The 24754-nt window shown below is 33.9% G+C and overlaps 2 protein-coding genes and 2 long non-coding RNA genes across 5 annotated transcripts; 1 reads left to right on the top strand and 3 right to left on the bottom strand.

Moving 5' to 3' along the window:
- Positions 1 to 353: 353 nt before the first annotated feature.
- Positions 354 to 7608, bottom strand: LOC107471325 (centromere protein C). The gene is made up of 11 exons (XM_052255722.1): positions 7432 to 7608; positions 6843 to 7042; positions 6649 to 6737; positions 6452 to 6563; positions 6184 to 6344; positions 4508 to 6021; positions 4356 to 4428; positions 3253 to 3338; positions 2904 to 3009; positions 2713 to 2820; positions 354 to 2242 (listed from the first exon to the last, which is right to left on the bottom strand). The coding sequence occupies exons 1-11, from the start codon at positions 7606 to 7608 to the stop codon at positions 2118 to 2120; spliced, it is 2751 nt and encodes a 916-aa protein (XP_052111682.1). The 3' UTR covers positions 354 to 2117.
- Positions 7609 to 8583: 975 nt separating this feature from the next.
- LOC107471345 (uncharacterized) lies at positions 8584 to 10833 on the top strand. Its single transcript, XR_001588598.3, has 3 exons — positions 8584 to 8972; positions 9228 to 9617; positions 10459 to 10833. It is a non-coding gene; the product is annotated as an uncharacterized LOC107471345 (long non-coding RNA).
- A 490-nt stretch (positions 10834 to 11323) lies between these two features.
- On the bottom strand, positions 11324 to 13615 carry LOC127742458 (uncharacterized). The gene is made up of 2 exons (XR_008003731.1): positions 13293 to 13615; positions 11324 to 13046 (listed from the first exon to the last, which is right to left on the bottom strand). It is a non-coding gene; the product is annotated as an uncharacterized LOC127742458 (long non-coding RNA).
- Positions 13616 to 15717: 2102 nt separating this feature from the next.
- LOC107471343 (protein SPIRAL1-like 1) lies at positions 15718 to 18569 on the bottom strand. 2 transcript variants are annotated; one of them, XM_021132523.2, is made up of 4 exons: positions 18391 to 18531; positions 17536 to 17555; positions 17056 to 17386; positions 15718 to 16076 (listed from the first exon to the last, which is right to left on the bottom strand). In XM_021132523.2, the coding sequence occupies exons 3-4, from the start codon at positions 17353 to 17355 to the stop codon at positions 15987 to 15989; spliced, it is 390 nt and encodes a 129-aa protein (XP_020988182.1). In that variant the 5' UTR covers positions 17356 to 17386; positions 17536 to 17555; positions 18391 to 18531; the 3' UTR covers positions 15718 to 15986. The 2 variants fall into 2 exon arrangements, with proteins under 2 accessions (XP_020988182.1, XP_015946273.1); XM_016090787.3 differs by lacking the exon at positions 17536 to 17555 and having other exon boundaries at positions 18391 to 18569.
- Between the last annotated feature and the right edge of the window lie 6185 nt (positions 18570 to 24754).

Raw genomic sequence — 24754 nt, 5'->3', positions numbered from 1 at the left:
ACTTAGTTTCATTAGTTTAGTAATCTAAAAATATACTTTGTCCTATATTTTTAAATATTGATAGTAAAAAATAATAAATTCTGATTATTTTTTAATATTTGTTTAAATAAATAAAAAATTGAATAGTATTAGTTTTTATTTTAAAAATTTCGCTAACATATAAAGTATAAACACATGATAAAATTACCAATTAAAAAGTTTTTATAAAAGACTATGCAAAACTTAAATTTTAAATGCATTTGTTATAGATTTATTAAAGTAAACCATTAATTTGGGCAAAGGTGGCTAAACCCTTATTTTAGAAAAAGAAAAAATAGTTATTTGACATATATCTCTAAAGAGTAAAGTCAATGCTTGTTCTTCCCTTAAACTTCCCACTCTACCAATAGTGGTGGTTGCAAAAAGATTCCTCTCTTATTTTACTCCAACAAGACTCGTTCAAATTCACAAAATAGTATCAATAATTCACAACACTCCTTTGTCCTTCTCTTCCATCAAATAAAGCTGCCGACAAAGTTGTTAATCATCGCCATCCTCAATAAGAAAAAATGAAGAATAAGGGTTTCTCTCTGGCACTGGTCTTCATGATCATCTTCCTTTGCAGTTCTTCTTCTTATGGAAACTACTGTGAAGGTGGCGATGATTGCCTTATTGGAACCGATTTGGAGTCAGAATTCTTGATGAGTTCTCATGCTGCAAGAATGCTCTACGATGTGAGTCAGTCAACGACCGGAAAAACCAGCAACAGAAACGGTCCTTCTGTTGATTGTCCTCGGAATCAAGGTTACCGTAGCTGCTTGTCTTCCAGAAATGGTCGTGGATCGAACCAAAATTGCGGTGACTACACAAGGGTTTGTTAATTTATTTAATTAGCAAGGTGTAATTTATGATTTGTGATGATGATCAAGATCAATTAAAGTTAAATTTCGTTTCTTGATGTGAAGGTGTATGCGTATGTTTGGATATTGTAATAATAATGTGATGGAGTATGTGAAGTTGTTGTATTTATGATTTGATTTGATACTTCGTTTTGCTGCATAGTCAGTCGGTGTATGTAATTATTGTTGAGGAATAAATTCCATGTGAGATGGAAAAGTTTATAGTAGATGGTGGGACGACAAATTCATTCTTGCTTTGTACCTGGGGGAACACAACATTCTTGATAAGTACCAATCCCAGTATTACTCATAAGTATTTGCAATTCTGTTTTCATTCAATTCAAATTACTGCTTTTCCTAGAATTTTAGGGCGTGTTGGTGAATTTGGTTTAAGAATTTAGAGGGCATATTTTTCTTTTTTATTTTTCAATTCGACTGGTTAAAAACTAATTCCTCGCAGAACTGAACTCCATTTAAGAATCTATCATTGACCAATAGGTATTGCTCGACTGGACCAAACATATTTAACCCATATAATTTTGATTCATTTAAGAGTTTATCATTGACCAATAGGTATTGCTCCACTAGACCGAACATATTTAACCCATATAATTTTGACAAACTGCTAACCTACTCCCTATTTTAGTGGGTGACCACAAGACAAGGCAGATAAACTGCTTTGGCACTATAAACAAATAGAGATGTATTTTCTTAATTTTTTTTAATTAAATGTGTAAAGTGTAATTTCTAATTTTTTAATTTTTTTTATCTCTCATTTCTTTCTTAGTTTCATTTATAGAATATATGGTGAAAGATGACATTTTAAACTCAAGTGAAAAAAATTAAAAGGATCGAATTCCGAAAAAAAATATCCAAGTTTGTCTCTGTCAATTTTCGCCAAAGATCACCTAACTTCTAACAAAAAAATAAATGATAAAACGATATAATCCTTCACTTTATAAGACGTATCGATCTCTTCTAATCCAAAGCAATATACTTTGGTTTAATAAAAGAAAACACAGGACTATCGTGCAATTAACAAGTTAAGATCCATTTATACATGTCCGTTTTCCCAATGATAGTGTTTCAACAAAGGGGAGGGGTAACTTGAGAAGAGGGAAGGTCTTTCTTGTAATAGTAGCAAGGCGAATTAGATAGTATACATTCTCCCCTCTTTGTTACAAGAGCAAAGTAAAATTAGGACGTTCGAAAACATAAATCGACTAAACTCGTATACTTTCAATATAGAGAAGCCAGCTCAAAAAGATCTTTGTGTTCATCGGATACATAAGATTTCACCTTCATAGTGGGTTTCCCATCGCTTCCTGGTGAAATGCACTTAATCCCAATGACAGTGGCCAAACCTGCACAGATAAGTTTTTGTCAACCCAATGAACAATGCCAAGGACAAGTAAAAAACATCTAAGGACACTGACTTTCATAACTTCACCTCACACACAAAGCTAATTGATACAGCCAATAATAAATTCTCAGCTTTTTACCAATAATGCAGAATCTTTGACCCATTTGCTTGTTACTAATCAAAATAGTTAGTTACATACTAAAAATGTTACACTAATTGGCAACAGACTATTATACGGTGATTTCATACCAATTTTTCGAAGCGAGCAAACAACCCAGTGCAGTGGTTACATTTGTAACCGTAAAATATTTTACACTGGAAATGTTTTAGATTAGATTGTGGACTTGACAACAAATAGTAAGGGAAGAAATCAAGTATAGCAACATTTCCACCATCAATAAATAAAGGATGAAGCTAAATTCCAGCTTCACCGAGTGTGCTCCCATGATAACGCATTACGATTATACTCACTATTATGTACGCGACCATACACCATTCTTTCCCCTTTCCAATATTCCAGAGGCCTTGTCCTGATCCTGGTGCTTCTCCTTAGTCCAGCCTCCCATGATGTACCGGCAGCTGGGAAGATAAAGCATAAGTTAATGACTATAACAGAAATATTATAGAAAATAAATCGATGAGATCAACGAGCAGTAGAAAACCTGCAAGGGACTGCCTCCGAGAAAGACTTCTATCTATATGTTGTTTTCTCGAACACCTATCTCTCCTTTGTCTATTATCAGGCAAAGAATTACCATCTGTCTTTTCCTGTAACCAGGGACAGAGATTCAGCTCCAAAACCATAACTTTTGTAATTATTATATTTAAATGCACCCTGTCTATTAATAGTCTTAAATGTATAGTACAATTTGGCTTTTCCTTTAAGATAGGTGTTTGAATAGAGGCTACTATCTACCTTGCTAATACATGATATAACGAATAATAATTGAAATGAGATTCAAATACAAAGACTGAAAGGGGAACAAAAAGGAAAGCAGCAAAGTTGTTAACCTGTAAACATTGTTCTGAACCATCATCTGATCTTCTGGAATCTTTATCACAATCATTGGCTTGAAACCCAGTGGTGTCTGACTGATCTGCTAATCCATACAAACAACTGACTTAGAACTATCAACAGTAAAGCTAAAGGTAATACACAAAAGATGTCCTCCCTTGATTTCAGATCAAAATAATTTATCAGGGAAGTACCTGAATTGTCATAATGTGTAAACAACAAAAATTAATCAAAACTTATCCCACTAAGACCAACGACATTGATAAAATTAATGGCAGCATTCAGCTCTATCGAAAAGCGAAAACTGGCAGTTTTCAACAAATCCACACACACACACACACACACACTCTCTACAATAGGTAAATTAAGTCTATGAATCCTTAGAAGAAAAGATTAAAAAACCATAGGTTAAATGGTGAAGTATGACAATTTTTTTGCAGAAAACAAGGGATCAATAAAGTTGTTTATGCATTTAAGATAAAACTGGCTTAGTGTACCAAACTGCTAAAAAAAGGTGCATTTCATTTCAAGTGAATTGATTAAATGACTACGGCAAAGAGATCTCATGGGAAGAAAATAACAATAAAAAATATTTTTTTGAGTAATAGGAAAAGTAGATCTCTAAAGAATTTTGCAAATTTATAGGTCCTTAAATAAAAATAAAATACCAAGTAAATCTCTCAAAATTTTGTAATGGAATTATAGGTCTTGAGAAAAAAAAAGTACCAAATAAATCCCTGGAGAAAGAATAATTGAAACACTAGATTTATAAGTCCCTAGAAAATTGAAATATTAGACACAATTCATCCTTCTAACCTATAAGTCCACCCTTGCAAATTTTCAGGATTTACTTGGTAACTTTTTTTCTCTCAGGGACTTATAAGTTGATCGTAATGTTTCTTTAAAAATCTATTTGATACTTTTTTCCCTAGGGACTCAAGCCCATCAAAAAAAACTTCAAGAACATACTTGTCTTATTACTCTATTTTTCTTAATTAAAATAACAAAATGGAAACATTATAGAGATGGCTTGGGGTCAGCCATGAATTAACCAGCCATTGTGCATGTATATCAGAACCAGATGAAAAAATGTGCATACCTGGAGGATTCACCAGGTTAATATTAGAATCATCTGATGGCACAGCAGCTGCATGTGCCTGCATATTCTCTGCCTGTATCAAAACATAGATTGATTCAGAGCTACAAAATTTGCCACAATTCAGGATGAAAGAGCTTGAAATATAAACATACGTCATCCTCGATTTCACAGGGTCCATTTGTTTCAATATTTGGCATCCCTACTCTGTCATTCATACCACTGTCTCCAATACCCACATCCATGTCAACATGAGGACCATTTGACTCAGCATTAGCATCAAACTCAGGCTGCCTTGGGTTATCCTCCAGAGACTTTTGGGGTGTACTAGCACAATCTCTAATGGCGTCTTCAACTGAATGCATCTCACTGTCTCCAATATCCACGTCCATGCCAAAATGAGGTCCTTTTGACTCAATATTAGCATCAGGCTGAGGTTGCCTTGAATTATCCTCCACGGACTTTTGGGGTGTAATAGCACAATCTCCGATGGTCTCTTCCACTGAATGTGTCTCAATTGTTGCAATTATTTCTTCAAGTAAGGGTATATTCAGTTTAGTGGGTACCATCCCAGAACGATCTTCCTTGGATTCTCCAGAAGAACTGGAGCCATTCCTGACTGTGTCACCTGCTGAATTTGCCTTACTAATAGCAACACCATCATCAATTATGTTTGCAGAGTGTACTAGCACATTCATACCACTGTCTCCAATATCCACATCCATGTCAACATGAGGACCATTTGACACAATATTAGCATCAAACTCAGGCTTCTTTGGATTATCCTCCAGAGACTTTTCGGGTGTACTAGCACAATCTCTAATGGTGTCTTCAACAGAATGCATCTCACTGTCTTCAATATCCACTTCCATGCCAAAATGAGGTCCTTTTGACTCAATATTAGCATCAGGCTGAGGTTGCCTTGAATTATCCTCCACGAACTTTTGGGGTGTAGTAGCACAATCTCTGACGGTCTCTTCCACTGAATGTGTCTCCTTTGTTGCAATTATTTCTTCAAATAAGGATTTTTTCAGTTTAGTGGGTACCATCCCAGAACGATCTTTCTTGGATTCTCCAGAAGAACTGGAGCCATTCCTGACCGTGTCACCTGCTGAATTTGCTTTACTGATGGCAACACCATCATCAATTATGTTTGCAGAGTGTACATTTGACAGCTTCCCAGAAGCAATAAGATTGGGCTCCTGGTGTATCAGAGGGACTGGAGAATTTGTTCTGTTGGATAAAGGATCACTTCTGTCAGCTGCAAATGGATCCACTGATGGCTCTGTGCGTGAAATGTGCTGCTGCAACAAAGGTAATAGAGCAAATGGACTTCTTGGCGGGGTAGGTGAACCTGATTGCTGCAAGAGGCATCCTATGTCCTGTCTAATAGGCGTCCTATTATTAAATCCTGTCAATAAATTATCGAGATTGGACAAAGGTTTCCTCTTCCTTGGCTTTGATGAGTTCCCATGCAATGATTTCATATCAAGAATTTGGCTATTATTTGGGAACTCAGGAACAACTAATTTCTCTAAAGCAATTGGTTTGATCTGTAAAGTCTCCTGTAAGAGAGTCATTGCTCCATCCCCTTCTAGATCTTCAGAATTGCATTGAAGCAATCTATCCAGTACGTCACTGGTCTTGTTCTCTTCAATAGCAGGTGAATCTGCAGCAAAATACATCATATCAATATCTGAAGTCTAGAAAACCAGAGAAATGTAAAGCAACTAGTGCTAGGAGGGAAGGCCAAAACTCATTGACGAATAACATATACTCAAGAGAGATTATAAAAAATCAACCCGTGCTCTGTAGAGTGTCATTCACTTACCAATTTCTTCATTTTCCAGCGGAGTAATACAAGCTCCACCTTCGTCTGCGCTCTCACCAACAGAATCAAGACAAACAGATTCACTTGCCTCTTGAGAGGGTGGACCATAATTGTTATTGTCAAAAGTTTCTTTTGGATATCGATGCTTGTATTTGACCCGCCTGAGCCATATGATATTATGACGAATATTAACAAACTAAAAATAAAAGGATGACAAACATCATAAACAAGGCAATGAGAGTTGATTATTTAACAATTAGCATCGTACCTCTCATTATTCCCTGAAAGTCCTGGTCGACGTTGTCGCGGCTTAGTGGTAGTATCAGACGGATTTGACTCAAGTGACACACCCGTCAGCTTCTGTATCTCTCTTTTTGCATCTATCCATCAAATGCAGACCGAACAAGAGAAAACGTTAGAAACAACATCCAATGTGTGCACAGGAAAAGAAATATGGTGACTTACTTTCTAGCCGTTCATGGGCCAAGAAGAATTCCACTGGATCTTTCAGTTTATCAAGGTCCTGCCTTGGTATCAAACTCTCAACAGATTGACTGTCAAAACAATAAGAGAGAAACAAATTCAAAAAAAAAAAAATCAGCATGACAAAATGGGGGAAGGGATGGGATTGGGGGTGAGACTGGAGAAGGTAATTTTACATTTTAGTTGGCTTTAAAGAGAAACGAGCACGCTTCAGGCCTAAAGCAGGTCTCCGTTTTCGAGGAAACTCCAAAACCTCTTCAGCAACAACATCATTTTCTTCATGACATGCTGGATTATCATTTTCTTCATGACATGCTGGATCACTCGAGATTTCAGAGTCAAACAGTCCAGGATTTTCACATATCACAGCCTTCAACTCGTCCAATTAAAATTATGGTTGCAACATCCATTACAACCACTCTAATTCTTCTGCTTTTTTCATTTCTTATAAAAACTCAAGTCAAACAATGAACTCAAATTTTGAAACCCATGCATCACACCATCTATTCATACATAAAAAAGTAGCAAAGTAATTTAATCCCGTCGAATTTCACCCAAACGAAAGGAACAAAAATTGCCCACACACAATGCACTTTGGTGATTTACTCAAAACCCTAAAATTCCACTCTTAGCTGGAACAAAAGATCGGACACAGACACAATAATTGGAAAATTGACAACACTTAGTAAATAAATTCCGACCTGCGGAAAAAAATTAAAAATAAAAAGTGAATATGAGCTGAAAGGAGTTGAAGTGGAATTGTACCGTGGATCGGAGATGGTTATGGATGCAGTCCAGATCGTAGTTGGGATCGTAGGGCTTCGAAGAGGAAGAAGCAGTGACAGCAGCAGAAGAAGATGATATTATTTGGGGAAAGAGGGAGAGACCCCAATAGTTGGCGAGAGGATCCATCACTTCACACACACAACTTTCTTTCTCCATTTTCATTCATTCTTTCAGTTCAAGATTTTCGGCGAGTCTGAAAGGTCTTTGTTGCTTTTGTTGTGGATTTGTGATGGCTGTGGTGGCAGTAACGGTGGCTGTGGTGGTGGTTGTGGTGGAAGGGTAATGAAGATGATGAAATTGGAAGGATGATGATGAGTGATTTTCAACTTGCTTTTTGAATGAATGAATTTCCCGGTTCAATTCCGCTACGGAAAACAGACACCAAATCCAGAAACAAACAAAATTCAAAATCATATTCTTCAAAATTTAACGACGTCGTTTCGTAGTATATTGATAGAAGCTGTTAATTCTCTTTTTCGCTATAAATTAAATTGGTGTAATTATTAAAAGAATTTAGTTTTTAAAAAATGTTATGTGTAGACTAAAATCAATTATTATGTATTTGTATATAAAAATATATATTGTTTAATTTATTTTCAGTATGAATTTTATATTTTTACATATATTTTATAAAAATATTATTTATACACTAAAATTAGTTATTGTGTATTTGTATATAAATATATATGTTTATTTTAATGACTGATTTTAGTGGTTAATTTTAATGTACATCTAATATGATCTTTAATTTTGATATACACAAATATCTAATTGTATATTGTCCCAAACATCCAATTATATGCACAAATATTTTAGTAGTTAATTTTAATGGTGTTTATACGTATCGATACAATTAAAATGTGGACAAATTAAAACACGACACATGGATTATATTTTCTACGTCAATAATTATTTTTTTTAAATATATATTATATCAATTATTTTACTAAATTATCCTTATACTTTAATAAAAATAAAAAATATTTTTTATTTAATATTATAAAAAAACTAAAATACCCTTTTTTATATTAAACAAAAATTAATTTAAAAATCAAAATCAAAATATATCTCATTATTCATATACATTAAAAAATTATTTCATTGATCATAAACCCTAATTTAATCTCTCTCATCCCTATTCATACAAAAAAAAGCACATCTGAACATTCTTTTTTTCATCATTGAATATCAATCTACCAATAAAATACAACCTCATCCTTAATTTCTACCGGACAGCAGCAGCCTATCCTCACCCTCTCTCTTCATCGTAGCCGCGCTCTCTCTCTGTCGTTCTTCACGCAAGCAGCCGCCTTGTCGTTCCCCATGCATCAACAGCTCATCAAATCGTCCTCCACGTAGCAGCAACCCCGTGTTACTCTCTAGCATCGTGCCTTCCTCCACTCCTCCCTGCAATTGCCACTCTCTGTCTTCCGTTTGCAGCTGTTCAGCCCTGCCGTTTCCGTCGTCTAGCCCCACAGTTTTCGTCGACACAGTCTCCTGTATCTAGAATGGAGCCTCAGGTAATTCGCAGTTCAGTTCCAGCGTTCTCTGTTCTAACTTTTGGTTTTTTTATTTTTTGATCATTTGTTGTTTTTATAATTTTAATTATTTGTGGTTATGTTCACTATTCCAGTGTTCTCTCATGTAACTTTTGCGGTTGCTATTTCTTGATTATGTAATTTTAATTTGTGGTTTGGTATTTAATTTGTGCTTGTTCTAATTTTAGTGTTGTTGTAATTTTAATTTATGCTATTCTAATTTTAGTTTTAACATAGATGGTGATACACAGTTGAACCAATGGGATGATGAAGATATGGTTTCAGGCTCCAACAGCAAGCATAGTTACAATTTTCAAGCTTCCAATGTTAATCCTAAGAGAGAAAAGTACCTCAGATACCGGACCAGACTGAATGCTGCAGAGTATGCTTGTTTTAGCTGTGTAATTTAGTTTTTATATATGTTTCAAAAATGCCAACCTATCCTAGATTCAAACCTTATGTTTTCTTGGCTTCTTTCATGCGGTTTTAATGCATGTAATGTGAAATATACCTTCATCCTTTGGTAAAGAATTAGGAAGTACATACTGAGATTTGGTAACCATATCTAAGTTATCTTCATTCAATCCAAAGTTCATCAGAAGAGGTGCTCTGTAATTTTAGCTTCAGGTTGGTATAGTTACTCCTTTCCTCCATACAATTTACTTTTCCTATTTTTGTTGGGAGAAAGAAAAAGAGAATTATGATAACTTGATTTAAGAAGGGATTAGTTTCATGAGCGCGTTTATGGTTCATATTCATAATAAAATAATGATACCGATGTTGCAATGTTAACTTTCCTAATCCTAATTAATTAAGGATTTAAGGTCTAGTTTTTCTTTTCTTTAATTTTTTCCTTTGAAAATTATTTCTAACAAACATCACTTTACGGTAAATACTTGATGAAAATGTTTGTATTGAGGCAAGTAGAGGAATTTGACAGAGAAATACTGATTAGTATATGATGAGTATAACCATATTGATTTCGGCTTTGATTATCATTGCTGGCATAGTATCACACTTAATGACAACATCCATGAGTAAAGCTCTCTCAAATGCATCAAATCAAAATAGTAATGATATATAATGCAAGGTTTGGTGAAAGGCCGTACTCAAAGGGTGTAATGTAAACAGGTTAACCTGACAATTACATCAGTGACTGCTGCTGTTTCCAAACAATTTATCAATTTTCATACTCCAGTGACAAATGCAGCCATGCAATCATAGTGAAGCTTCAAATATCAAACAACTTCAACAGCTTCATTGTCTTGTCTTAATTCTGAGCTCTTCTTCTTCCAACATCATTACTTCTCTAAGGCATTTGGCTGTCATCTCTACTAAATGAACACAACAATTAACTAATAATGCATTTGGATTTGTGTATGTAAATTAAAAAGTGTGCATTTTGATTAAAAGATTATGTGTATTTTTTGGAACAAAAATATGTATTTATTTATGCATGATATAACAGCTTGGCAAATATTTGATGACGATGGCAATGGCAATGGCAGTTCAACCAAGTCTAACAAATTAAAAGGAGGCAAAGTTGAGTGATTAGGGATGGATAGCCTTTGAATGTTTCTTGATGTTGATATGAAGAAGACATACATGAACACCAGAATTTGCTATGGGAAGTTGGAAAAATGGTATTAAATGGTCAAAGGCGCACCACTGAAGCATCACTACGTGAATTCTTCTTTGCAATTTTTCATTAATTACTTCTTCTTTCTCCGCTTCTGGTCTGAAGGATCCTCTGAGTGATGTTTTATGTGCTGCGGTAACTTTGCTTTAATATACAATATACTAGATTTAAAATGTGTGATGCACACAAAAATACTAGAATACAAATGAGTACTATAAAATAAAATTATTTAATTTTAAAGGTATATTAGTAAATGCTGCTGCATTATTAGTTTCATTAATTAGTGGAAAAGACATAGCATCATTTTGTGATGAAGTGCATGTAAATCAAGGTAATCATAAACTTGCATTACACCTTAGGATGGATGTTACATTGGATTTGTTTGAAATTGAATTACAAACAAGATATCTTTCCTCTAACTAACTAACTGACATGCTAAACTCATGAGAATGGGATCAATATATGTCACATATTCAGGCGGAAACAGCCTGTCTTACTCTTGAACCGGCAGCAAAGAATTCAGTGATGCCTTTTTTAGTGAAGAGAATGAAAATGGTAGTTAGCAATAGGTTAGTTGTTATTATGCTATTATAGTGTCTCTCATTCTCTGTATTGTAGCAAAGAAGTCAGTAAGGAGTTGACTGATATCAAAGCTTCTATTTCAAGCGTTTGAGCACTCTTCTGATCTACAAAATGATGAGAAATAGAGGATCGCACTTGGAGAGAATATAATGAGGCTCCTGCGGAAGTTTGATACTATTCAAGTATGTGTTACTGATGCTGTTTACTTAATATCAAATCAGCAATTTCTTTTCAATATACCTTGATTTGGTAATAAAATGTTGCATCAAGTATGTATTTGTTTCACTATTCTTTTTATCAATGGCTTTACATTACAATCACGTGCGATAATTGTGATTTGTAAATGATTAGATACATATGCATTAGGAGGATTATTTAGAGTCTTAGTTAGCTTCCTTGTCCTTGATCAATGTTATATACCAGGGCTTGCATCCAAGTTTCAGGGAAACAAGAAAATCTCTGGCAAGAGAGCTTACATGCTTGCAAGAAAGGCTTGATTCTGTAATGGTCAAGAGCAATGGAAGAGGTTCAATCTTCTGAGGAATCATCAGGCTGGGTGAAGGCTGATAACTCGAAAGAATGTTATGTGTTATAAGCTTGTAATTCTGAAAAACATAAAAAATTTACAAAATTACTTTGCGCACGCAAGCCATATCTCACCCTCCAAATCTTATCTTAATCCTCTAATCATTTGGAACGAAAAATTACATCCAGAACTTGCTATCAAAATTTCAGCCCAATCCACCATTGAACCACTCCCCAACTGCAGATTTATAGTGACTGCATAATCAACCCTAAAAGAAAAAGAAATATCATCCTAATAACAATATAGTAATGAAAATTGGGGTCAATTACATCAAATTAATCCATACCGAAGTGCATATTATTCGACTATGATCACAAAATTGTAAAACTTAAATTATTAATTTAGTAAAAGTACGATCATCTTCATGAAATATTTGAACAAAAAAAATCAATTATTAGACTAGACGTGTAGTTCAACAAATCACATAATATTCAAAAGAGGAGCTAGTAAGCTTGACATTTCCAGCAGAATCTACAAGCGATCAAACACTCAAAGCCCCGACCTAATATTTTCTTCAACAAGGAGACACTTTATCAAGATTGTGTTTGATAACAGATTTTATTAATGAATAACGATATTACAGAGGTCTTTATAAATTCATGTAATAAACTTGAATGCATTAGAAATGTTACATCTTTTTGTTTAAATTTACAGTTAAAGAACCAAAATTAAGTTGATATTTATAGTACATTTAGTTTAGCATATACATTAAAAAATAAGAAAGATAGAAAAACCACCTTTTCTTGACCTACATATAACTAATCCCTTCTCAAATCAAGTTATCATCATTCTCTTTTTCTTTCTCCCAACAAAAATAGGAAAAGTAAATTGTATGGAGGAAAGGAGTAACTATACCAACCTGAAGCTAAAATTACAGAGCACCTCTTCTGATGAACTTTGGATTGAATGAAGATAACTTAGATATGGTTACCAAATCTCAGTATGTACTTCCTAATTCTTTACCAAAGGATGAAGGTATATTTCACATTACATGCATTAAAACCGCATGAAAGAAGCCAAGAAAACATAAGATTTGAATCTAGGATAGGTTGGCATTTTTGAAACATATATAAAAACTAAATTACACAGCTAAAACAAGCATACTCTGCAGCATTCAGTCTGGTCCGGTATCTGAGGTACTTTTCTCTCTTAGGATTAACATTGGAAGCTTGAAAATTGTAACTTTGCTTGCTGCTGGAGCCTGAAACCATATCTTCATCATCCCATTGGTTCAACTGTGTATCACCATCTATGTTAAAACTAAAATTAGAATAGCATAAATTAAAATTACAACAACACTAAAATTAGAACAAGCACAAATTAAATACCAAACCACAAATTAAAATTACATAATCAAGAAATAGCAACCGCAAAAGTTACATGAGAGAACACTGGAATAGTGAACATAACCACAAATAATTAAAATTATAAAAACAACAAATGATCAAAAAATAAAAAAACCAAAAGTTAGAACAGAAAACGCTGGAACTAAAACCTGAGGCTCCATTCTAGATGCAGGGGACTGTGTCGACGAAAACTGTGGGGCTAGACGACGGAAACGGCAGGGCTGAACAGCTGCAAACGGAAGACAGAGAGTGGCAATTGCAGGGAGGAGTGGAGGAAGGCACGATGCTAGAGAGTAATACGGGGTTGCTGCTACGTGAAGGACGATTTGATGAGCTGTTGATGCATGGGGAATGACAAGGCGGCTGCTTGCGTGAAGAACGACGGAGAGAGAGCGCGGCTACGATGAAGAGAGAGGGTGAGGATAGGCTGCTGTCCGGGTAGAAATTAGGGACGAGGTTGTATTTTATTGGTAGATTGATATTCAATGATGAAAAAAATTGTTCAGATGTGTTTTTTTTGTATAAACAGGGGTGAGAGAGATTAGATTAGGGTTTATGATCAATGAAGTAATTTTTTAATGTATATGAATAATGAGATGTATTTTCATTTTGATTTTTAAATTAATTTTTTTAATATAAAAAAGGGTATTTTAGTCTTTTTTTAATATTAAATAAAAAATATTTTTTAATTTTATTAAAGTATAAGGATAATTTAGTAAAATAATTGATATAATATATATTTAAAAAAAATTAATTATTGACGTGAAAATTATAATCCACGTGTCGTGTTTTAATTTGTCCACATTTTAATTGTATCGATACATATGAATTTATGATGATACCGTAGCAAACACCAATTTTAATATACATATAATATAATTGTTAATTTAGGTATATATCTAGTAATAATAATAAATACCTAGTAATAAATATATAAATTTGCTTGAAGTATCAAAATTAAACTCCAAATTTAGACAAAAAATATTTTTTTATAAAAATATAAGTATTTATCCTGATGACTAAGCTCTTACTTATAATTAAGTGTGTATTAATCTACCTTTAAAATTAATATAAATTGAACTCAAATAAGAACTTCTTCAAAGTAAAATACATAAAAGACCCTGAATATTAATGGTAATAGTAATTCTGGGAGCTAATCATCGGTAGAATACTCAGATACTATGGTGAGGTTAGTCAATAATTCAATATGACATGGATTAACCAAAAATGGTAGAAGTGTAAAAGAACAAATTACAACCTTTTGCTCTCACTAGTGCACAACACCCATGGAATGGAATTTAATTATTTTCCTCGGAGGAGTATGAGGCTGAGGGAGTGAAAGGGAAAGATGAAAATGTGGACCATTGTGATTTTTTTTAATCTACTTTTTTTTTCTTTACCAATTTCGAGTTGCTTTGATTGAGTGCAGTTTTACTTAAGGGTGGCAAACGGACATAAATCTATCAGATCAATTCGCAAAATTTGTCAAAAAAATGGGCCAGGTTAAAAAATTGAGACAACCACACATCAAAAGCCTGCCTAATCGCATTGCTTAAACCGTGAGTTTTGGTGGAACGGAGCGGACTTTTCCACCGAGCTCAGGATTTTTTTGAAAATGTTCTAATTTAGTGTTTTAAATTATGTTTTACATTTAATTGATTATGTTCTAAATTTGTAGATGTTTAATTATATGTTTTGGACAATATTTATTTTACTTTAGACAATGTTGATTTTATTATTTTGTTTCAAAAAACTTAGTTTATGATTATGTTTATTACATATTTATAATTATAAAAACTTTAATATTTGTAAATTTAAAAATTATAATTTTGTTATGTCTTTAAAAATTATAAATTTATTAAAATAGTTGTAAAATTATATATATTATTTAATACTTAATAGTAGTAAAAAAAAAATTTGACGGGTTTGACTCGCCAATCCGTTGTTAAGCGAGACAAAATAAGATTTTTTTTTTTTGGCCATGACAAAATAAGATTTTAATATCGCTTCATTAGCTAAGGCGGGACAGGCCAGCCCACCAAAGGGCAGGCTTTTGGCGGACGGGCTTTTCCCGCTTGCCACCCATAGTGCTACCATAGATGAGAAAAAAGTTGTGGGTTGGTGTCTCTGTAATTGGTAGGAAGGGAACAATGATTGGGTTTAAAAAAAGAAAAGACTAAAATTTAAGAAAACTTTTTTAGTTTTAAATAAAAGAAAATATGATTCAAATCATAATTATTTTTCAGACTAAATTCAGGAGTCCAATTATCAAACACACTCTTAAGTCTAAAGCGGGCAGAGAACAACTAATTATAATCCTTAATCCTTGTGAACAAGAGATATCCAACCCTCCTCTATAACGGTTATTCAATTTATTTACCATTATCACATAGGAAAAAGTTGACACAATTTAAAACCAAAAAGGAGGGGGACCTACTCTTAACCCAAAAAAATTATATTTCCCCTCATTGCTGCTTTGCATAGCAATTTCACTATATCAGCAAGACACAAGGATTGATTGCAATAATTGCGATGAAACTTTAAGATAGCCAAATAAAGATGAAGTTATAGAGGTAGGACAACAATTAGGGGGATACTATTTGCTCATAAGCAGAGTATTTTACATTAAATGACACACACATAATTGCACATCACAATAAACCTATGAATCACCATAGTTTGGGCCATTGGCCACTCCAACATTGTCAAGGAAATGGGTTTATTGTTGCACAAGAAACAACTCATGAGTCTAAACACAGGGAAATACTATCTATTTCACAAAAGGGTAAGTCACATATGAAGGACTTAACTCTTGAATGAAAAGCATTCTTCACAGTGATGAATTACTTGTTCTCAGGAGGAGGACCACCAAAGAGGTAATTCAAGGAAGACCCTCCACCTGGAGCCGCATGAACCTTGGTAGATGGTCGATCCTGCAACCAAAGGAATCCATGATCAACAATAGATGATAACTCAGCATATCGAACAAAGCTTATAACCAAGGAAGACAATGTAACTAGTATGGAAATTATCAATCTTCACTCCTAAAGATAATAAAATGAGATGTAATATTACTCATTTTGGCCAAATTCACTGAGCTGACCTCCACCATTAGATGGAATGTGAAACTTATATGGTGTATGAGATCAGCTTTCTCATATATAACTTATTGCATAAAAATGAGGAAGGAATTAGGGACACAACAAGGCAGGAAGAATTGCTGTATGGTGCAAAAGCTACTACTAATATGTCAGTAATAGTGAAAACTATAATTGCAAATGCACCTTGAAACACATTGGCTGAGATCTTAAAACACATTAAGTTATAAAGTGTGTTTGAGGTCAGCAGATCAGCATCATACACAAATAATTCAGTGAAATACCATAAAATTTTATGGAAATGATATAATATCAAGAAAAGCACCATATGAAATTGCTAGTACGAAGATATATCACTATCAGAAAACTTCTTTATCATGTGCCACAAAGTGTAAGATACAACTCAAGCTCATGTACTGAGAAAGAAAGTTAAAACAATGCCTTATCTTATGAGGTGGGGTCGGCTATGAGAAAGAAAGTTAAAAATAAAATAAAGGAAACACAATACATATAAAGCTAAAGATGGTCAAGGATAGAGGGCAAGAAATGCCAATCCTTAATATGGATAATTCAGAATTGCATGATGAGATATCTGTCAATCGAAATCCCATAATTAGGATTAACGAAACAGCATAATTTTAAGAAAAATCTACAGCAGTTGGAAGTGAAACACCCTCCTCTTGGCCTTTGAAATACTAGAAAAGGCTAAAGGATATAGCAACAATATTGAGAGCATAAACAACAAGGAGCGCAAGTATGCAGTACAAATCAAATGACCACATCGACAACAAGAGATGTTAACATGGGTTAATACCGTGAGGAAGTTGCCACAGTTTTGTCCATCAGCACGATGGTAATTGTTTTTGAGATTCCCAGGAATTCCAGCTGGAATTTGCTTATCAACTGGTGATGTAACAGTAGCATTTTCGGTATGACCACCATCTGCAGGCTGACGTTCACGGCTTGCAGCTGGTGCAGCTGGTGCAGCTGGGGCATTGTTTACAGCCGGGGCATTGGCTGCAGCTGGAGCTGGGGCATTGTTGGCAGGTTCATTAGTGCCAAAGAGATAGCCCAAAGAACTCTGACCTCCACCGGCGCTGACACCACGACCCATTATCTGTCAGTTAGAACTTGTGCGGCTAAACCTACATTGCAGCATTGCATGTAGCTTTAGTGGAATGACAAGAAGATAACTTCAAAGCAAATTGGATAACAGAAACCACCAATAATAAACAACGGATATGATAATCAAACCATTAGAATGTGTACGCAGTCCAATAAATAAGTTGATTACCTCTTAGTGCGTGCAGATAACTGTTTTAACATAAGAAAAATATGAAGAACATCAATCATATATAGCTAACACCGACAATGGAATCTTTTGCGGGCCAGCAAGTTCTTATTCATATTTATAGAGGCCACCATAAAAGTTTAAAAGCTTTTCACTCAGTTAACTAGAACATAACCCACAGAAGTTCCTCTCCAATTACCATTTCTTATGCATGAATCTTATGAGCAATTTCTGGAAATATACTTTAATTATGTAAAGAAATCTATCAAAATTTCATCTCTTTTGCTACTATCTTTAGACACTGTTCACAATACAGATCTAAAGAAAACGAAACAATTTCAGAGCCTGTAAACCACATCACACTCAAGGTACATGCAATCAATGATAAAAGGTATCAAATGGAATTAAAAAAATCTAAAAGCAAGTGATCCCATGAACAAATCAAAGCTAAATAAACCAGTAGCCAGTAATTTTTTATATTTCCTTTTGTGAATCAGAAACCAATAACACAGAAAATAGCAAGCCACGAGAGTAACTTTGCAATGTGATTTCAATAATAGTTAATCCAAATCTCCAACCCCACATTCACACAATTAACACTGGTTGGGCCATAACAAAAGCAAAAATTATAAGCAATGCCTTTTAATTATTAAAAAAATACCGATCAAGTAGAATTTTACAACATGTAATCAAGAAAAAAATAATAATCATGAACAATGTGAAACTTCACATCAAACTCAAAAACAACACATAAGATTCGATATTCGATTTGGAAACTCAGAAAGGAGAATTAAGCTCGTTCACTGTGCAGATCGAAATGGAGAAACAGAAACAAGTGGGATCAGAGATTTTGCTTACCTTTCTTTTTCCCGAGATCAATTCACCGGAAGATGGTAACAGAGTCGGTGAGGTAGTAAGAACTAAGAAGAGAGGCACACACTGTGACTTGAAGATAAAATGAATATGGAAATGGAATATTTAAAATGGAGCCTTTTTTTTTAAACCTCCGAAAAATAATATAGTAAATATTAAGTTATTTCTTATTGTTATTTTGTTAACGTCTCAATTTATTTACGGATTCTAAATGGAGGAAAAAGGCAAAAAAAGGTCAGTGAAGGGAGCTGGCCAATGGGTCCCACATTGTGTATATGGATTGATTGGCCCATGCCGGCCAGTTACTAAATAATTGCGCTCACGTGCATATGCATCGCTTGTTGTTAACGCATTTTACATTTTTTTTATTTAATATTTAAAGTAGTCTCTCAACTTACGAACGAATTTTAAAGTCGTCTCTAAATTTACTGTGATCTCGATATTATCACTGAATTTAACAAAAATGACTTATAATTGTCTCTGAAGTATTTTCCAATAGAAAGATGATTTGGATTAACAGAAACTATGCTAGACTTCCAAAACGACGTCGTTTTTTATTTGGCATCCAAATAGAATAGAAACGTCGTCATTTAATATATATAGAGGAGATTTAACATGTTTAATGACTATTCTTCTCTCAATCTAGCGTCGTCTCTTCTTCTTCTCGTTATTTTCTTCAATGCGCCACTTTGAGAAGAATTTTTTAAGACATTCTCTCTCAAAGAAAGCAACTGCATTGTAATTGTCTCATCTCTATTGCACACGTAGTGGTCTGACGAAAAGTATTTTGATTGTTAGAAGTAACTAAAATAAAGAGGAGAAACAAAATAACCACTGTCTACTCCTATGTTTTTCTTGATCATGGCTTTTTTCTATATTGTTAAGTCGATATTCATTCGTTCATCCCTTTTGTAATGTTCTATTTTTTCTGGATATTTTTGTTCAGATTTTATTCGTATGTTGTTGTTTCGTTTTTATTGTTTGTTTTTGTCCGTGATGATAATAGTTATGGTTGGAATGTGCTAAAAATAGAAGTATGTATGTAGTTTATGTACGTAATTTATGTGTTTTCATGGTGGGTTAGGGTTTAGATTTATTGTGCCTTCCTTATTGATGGTAATTTTGATGATCATTTGTTGTTTGCAGATGACTCTCATTACTATTGTGTGTCTCCATAGAGATCCTTTGTGACGAGTGAAAACGGTGTCGTCTCATACATCAGGAACTATATTTTAGAGATTTCGAAACTTGACCTAGATCGGTTAGATGTGTTTTTCATTAGGGAGTACTACAAAGAGCTTGGATGTGATAAGGTAGAACACTGTTGGTGGTTGGTTCCAAACAGGCCTTTAGAGACTGGTCTAAGGGAACTAAATTCTTATGCTGAGCTCTTGGAGATGTGCTTCTATGCTGAAAGAAACCACAGAAAAGTGCATGTGTACTATGAGCATGGAGTATCTATTCCAACGTATTTGGAAGAACTACCATCCAAAAAAATAAGGAGGTGGTGGTTGAAGTCCCTACCCAATCAGTTTTACTAAGAACATGACCAAACTCTAGGCCCATTCCTCCTAACCTAGTTCCAAACTCATGTATCAACCAACCTAAAACTACTGAAATTTTAAAACCCACCCAACAGCCAACCTCTACTATTATGAACCCAATTTCTATGGCTGCTACCCCTGCTCTATGCAACCAAGTTATGAATCATATTCAAGTACCACTTCCAACCACCAATTCAACCTAATTTCCAAATGTACTCCAATATTAGTGCCTAATTTAATTATTATTCTTTTTTCTTGTTACTTTATATATTTTTTTTCATCTAATTAAATATTGTCTTACAAGTTACAACAGCTGTTGTGCAACCCCAGGTAAGACCAGTAAAGCTCCCACAAAAATGAAGACAACATTATCCTTCAACTATTTCACCATCACCAACTGTATAAGCTTCAATTCCTCTACCAGCCACCAGTGCTCCTCCACCAAATATTTCAAATGCTCCTCCACTACTCATTATTCTAGTTTCAAATACTCCACCACCAACAACTGCTCGTATTGATCCAATGGTTGGTGCATCTGCAGCTATAGTTTCAAGGTTGCGTAGCGTTCTGTGATTTGTACCAACCTTGGAGTTCAAACCACCAAGAAAATTCAAGAATTGAAAATTTAAATTTTTTCATTGAGATATTTTGGTTTTAAACATTGAACTTTATAGTTTTTGAGTTTCATGTATCAGGATGTATGTGTTTTGGTTTGAGTTAAATACTTTATATTGTTTTTTGATAGTGTTTAATTTGACACAGACAAATTTAAAAATAATTAACATAAGCTGAATGTTATAATTAAATGTTTAAAATTTTATTATTGTTCTTTACCTTCATAGCAACAACAATGACAAAATAAAATATTGTGTTATCATTTCTATTCATTTGTTCATAGGGTACAATAATCACAACCACCACATTTATGCTTTTCTATTACACAATATCCAAATGGTTTTTATTATTTTCATGCTACACAAACAACAATCACAATTACCAACATAACAATAACCAACAATAAACAAAAAGCTAGTTTAGTGTAAAATCCGAAAAATTTATAAAAGGATTAATTAGATAATTAATCATTAAATTAAAATAGTTAAAACGCGCCCAGTCATGGTAAAAAATTAAAACCTAGGAATTTGAAATTTTAATGATAATAATTGGATTCGAAGAATTTTTTTGAGTGGAACATGTAATATATTTCGAAAAAATATATAAAAACGCATATTGGTATTTTAACCAGCAGTATCAGTTTAAGTTTGTCTGACATTGCAATTGAGACAATTAATTATGAGTGAAGAATGTTAAGAAACTAAAATTTATAATTTAGGAAGTAAACATAATTGGAATACGAATTAAAGCACTAATTTTTAAAGGTTTTGACCTAAAATTAAGCCAACAGGTTAAAACAAATGAATCGGGACCAAGGTGGGCCACAAACCAACCCTTATAACCCTCACCCAAAGCTTATTTGAGAGCCATTTTTATTATTCATCTTCTCATTCTTCCGCTCATAACTTTCTCTCTGAAACTCTGATTGATGAGCCATTTGTGGCCACACGTTCGTCTCGAAATATTTTTTAATTTTATCTGAACAAAGTAGTAAAAAATTTTAAATTCTATGATCAGTTTTTTATTATTTCTAATTTTGCATTTTTGGGGTTTAAATATTAAAGGGTTTGATTTTTGGTGTTTAGGGACGGTCCAACCTTAAGTGCTATTGAGGTTTCATCCCAAGGTTAGGTGAAGCAAGGTAAGAAATCTCAATTCCTCCTATTTTTCCTATTTTATGCGAAAACCCTAGGTTGAGACTATGTGAATTATGTAATTGGATGGATTAGAGCTTGTTGGATTGATTTTGGGCGTAAGGCGGAACTTGCTCAATGTGATATTGGTACGGGAGTAATTACAAGGCTCCAAGAGTTTGGAAATCGCGGACATTAAAGTATGGTTTGAATTTCATTTAAATACCATGTAATGTGATATGAAGTCCTAGGCTAGGTACCCCTAAGAATAAGCTTCAATTGTGTAATTGGATGGAATTGATATGTTGTAATTGATGCATTGTTGAAATTGAACTTGGATGGTGATTGTGTGTTTATGATTCAGCAGTTAAATAGATGAATGTTGGGTCATAAGCCGTGAATTTTGGGCCTGAGGCCATGACCGGGTAAGTCCGAGTAAGTGTGATAGAATGGAATGTGTGATTTATGTTTGGATTGGTAATTATTAAAATTGGTATTGAATATGTAAAAAGTTTTTGGGTGATTTAGGTCATAAATTATTTTGATATAATTTGAGAATGATGATGGGTCATTGAGGAGGTTTAAAATGTGGTTTGAATTGGTTTTTGAAATGAATAAGTTGATGAAATGCATTAAATGATAAGGCATAAAATTGAGGTGTGAAAATGATGATTTAAAGTTGTAATGTGTAAATTAAGTAAGCTTTAACTTGGTTGATAGTAAAGGAGTGAATTGGGATCGTTGGGAGGTATTATATTGATGAAGAAACTGATATGGCTCGTGAACCCCTTGAAAATTGATAAATTCTGTAAAACTGGTTTTTGGCCAACTTCGGTGGGCCATATTCAAGAATGATTGAAAATGAGTTTTGTATAAAAATATAAATTTCTACCACATAGAGTCTTATGCTTAACACTAAAAACCTATCATATCACAGCAACACAACCTTATTTCCTACCATAACCAATCATACCTCAGTTTTAAATAATTTCTTATAAGAATTTCTCAATCAAACAATCAAAATCATCAATTTACCACCACATACATATCATTAGCTAACACACTAATGCCAAATTTGCTTCCTTTAATCATTCAACAATTCACACACTCATTCAACAATTTCCTCACCTAATTACTCAATTATATATACTTCATATATGTTACTCTATCTCCATCACAACCAACATCATACAACACTTCTTTCATTAAATTATCAACCTTCACAATTCGTTATCAATCATCATCAAAATCATCAATCATCAACCTTTATATTTAAATTACTAACTTTTAACATACATACATACTTCAACCTATCTTACGGTCAATTAGCCTAAATTTTCACACGACATTATATATTACATACGAGAAATCAAAACCATACCTTGGCCAATTTTTCAATAAACTTGAAACACCTCAAGTGTTCCCACACCACAAGTTTCCAAAATTCCAAAACCTTGCCAACGAAACCCGGCCTCCGAAACTTGACCTCAAGCTTCCAAATCCTCAAATTGGCTCCATCCAACACTCAATTTCAATCTATTATCGTAATTACCACCATAATCAAAATAGATCTCACTAATTTAACATATATACCAAGGGTTTGAGGGTGCTTACCTGACCCATAGCTCAAACAAGATAAACCTGATAATACCTGCAAGTTAACTTGAACCTAAACACCAAAATCATGCAAAATTCAACATAATTTTACATTGAGTTTCGAATTTGGGGAAGAGGAAATTGAAAAAGAAAATGTGTCTTTCTTACCTTACAATGTACTAGACTTTGTAGAGCTCGACGCGTTGGTCGCGTGGCCGCAAACGGTGCGGCGATCGGAACTCCGGATTGAAAGTTAAGTGAATTTGAAATTGGATTAAGGGTTTTGGTATTTTTGGCTTCTCCCATGCAAGGTTTAGCGTTTCTTCCTTGCTTTGGGAAGAAGCAGAGCTGATGCTCTTCATATATAAAGGGTTGGATTGGGTCTTGGGCCTAATACAGATCCGGTTCTCCCATTTCGACTTAATCTTGGGTCAAATTCTTTAAAATTAGTGTCAAAATTTATATTTTAATTAATCCTATCTCACTAAACTATAAAATTCTATTTTATAATTTCTTGGATTAATAATTAATTTATTGACTAATTATTTACAAATTTTGTGGGTTTTACATCCTACCCCCTAACAGAAATTTTTGCCCTCAAAAATTTATTTCTTTAAACTCTACATATACTTCCTCTTTTCCAATGAGCAACTCCATGAGTCCTCATTCGATAGAGTTCAATGGTTATACTAGAGGTCTCAGGCTCAACCTTTAGGTTCAACAACAAGGGTTTTTTTAGCTTTATCCGACATCTACATTCAAATTTTAGAATCCAAAGGCTACACACTTCTCATTATATTGATGCTTCAACCTGCTTTTCCCGCGTCACTCTGATCATTTATCATTACGATCTTATTTATTAATCCATTCAACCGGAAACCGGCTTGAATCTCCTTCTCACACTAACTAGATGACATCAACCTTTACTTCAGCTGCACAAGTTCTAATTCCATTAGTTGTCTCTACCACCAGGTTCATTACCGCCTCCGTCATTGTTCCTAGTTTGCTCACTCCATCCCTTCAACAGAAGCTTGCACAGCAGTAGCAAGGGAACCAACGTATTACCTCACTCGCATTCACGATATGCCATTTGGGTATTATCGATACTGAATAATTGATATTAAGGTGATCAGTCTTAATATCTAAAGTCTAATGCTTCGAATCTTCAAAGGTAATGCTCATGAAAATGTATGCTATATATGTCAAGCAGACACCTTAAATAGCATGTACACACAGCTGGAGTATGCTCAGAAGTATAGTCAGTCCATTCCTCAGGCTCTACAGGAACGAACTGTTCTGATATCATAATGTAATATCCTACCACACAAAGTCTTATGCTTAACATCAAAACCTACCATATCATAGCAACACAACCCTATATCCTACCACAACCAATCATACCTCAGTTTTAAACAATTTCTTACAAGAATTTCTTAATCAAACAATCAAAATCATCAATTT

This window comes from Arachis duranensis, chromosome 10 (genome assembly GCF_000817695.3).
Source record: "Arachis duranensis cultivar V14167 chromosome 10, aradu.V14167.gnm2.J7QH, whole genome shotgun sequence".
NCBI lineage: Eukaryota > Viridiplantae > Streptophyta > Magnoliopsida > Fabales > Fabaceae > Arachis > Arachis duranensis.
Note: the sequence above shows the minus strand (reverse complement) of the source record. Positions and strands in the feature narration are given on the sequence as shown.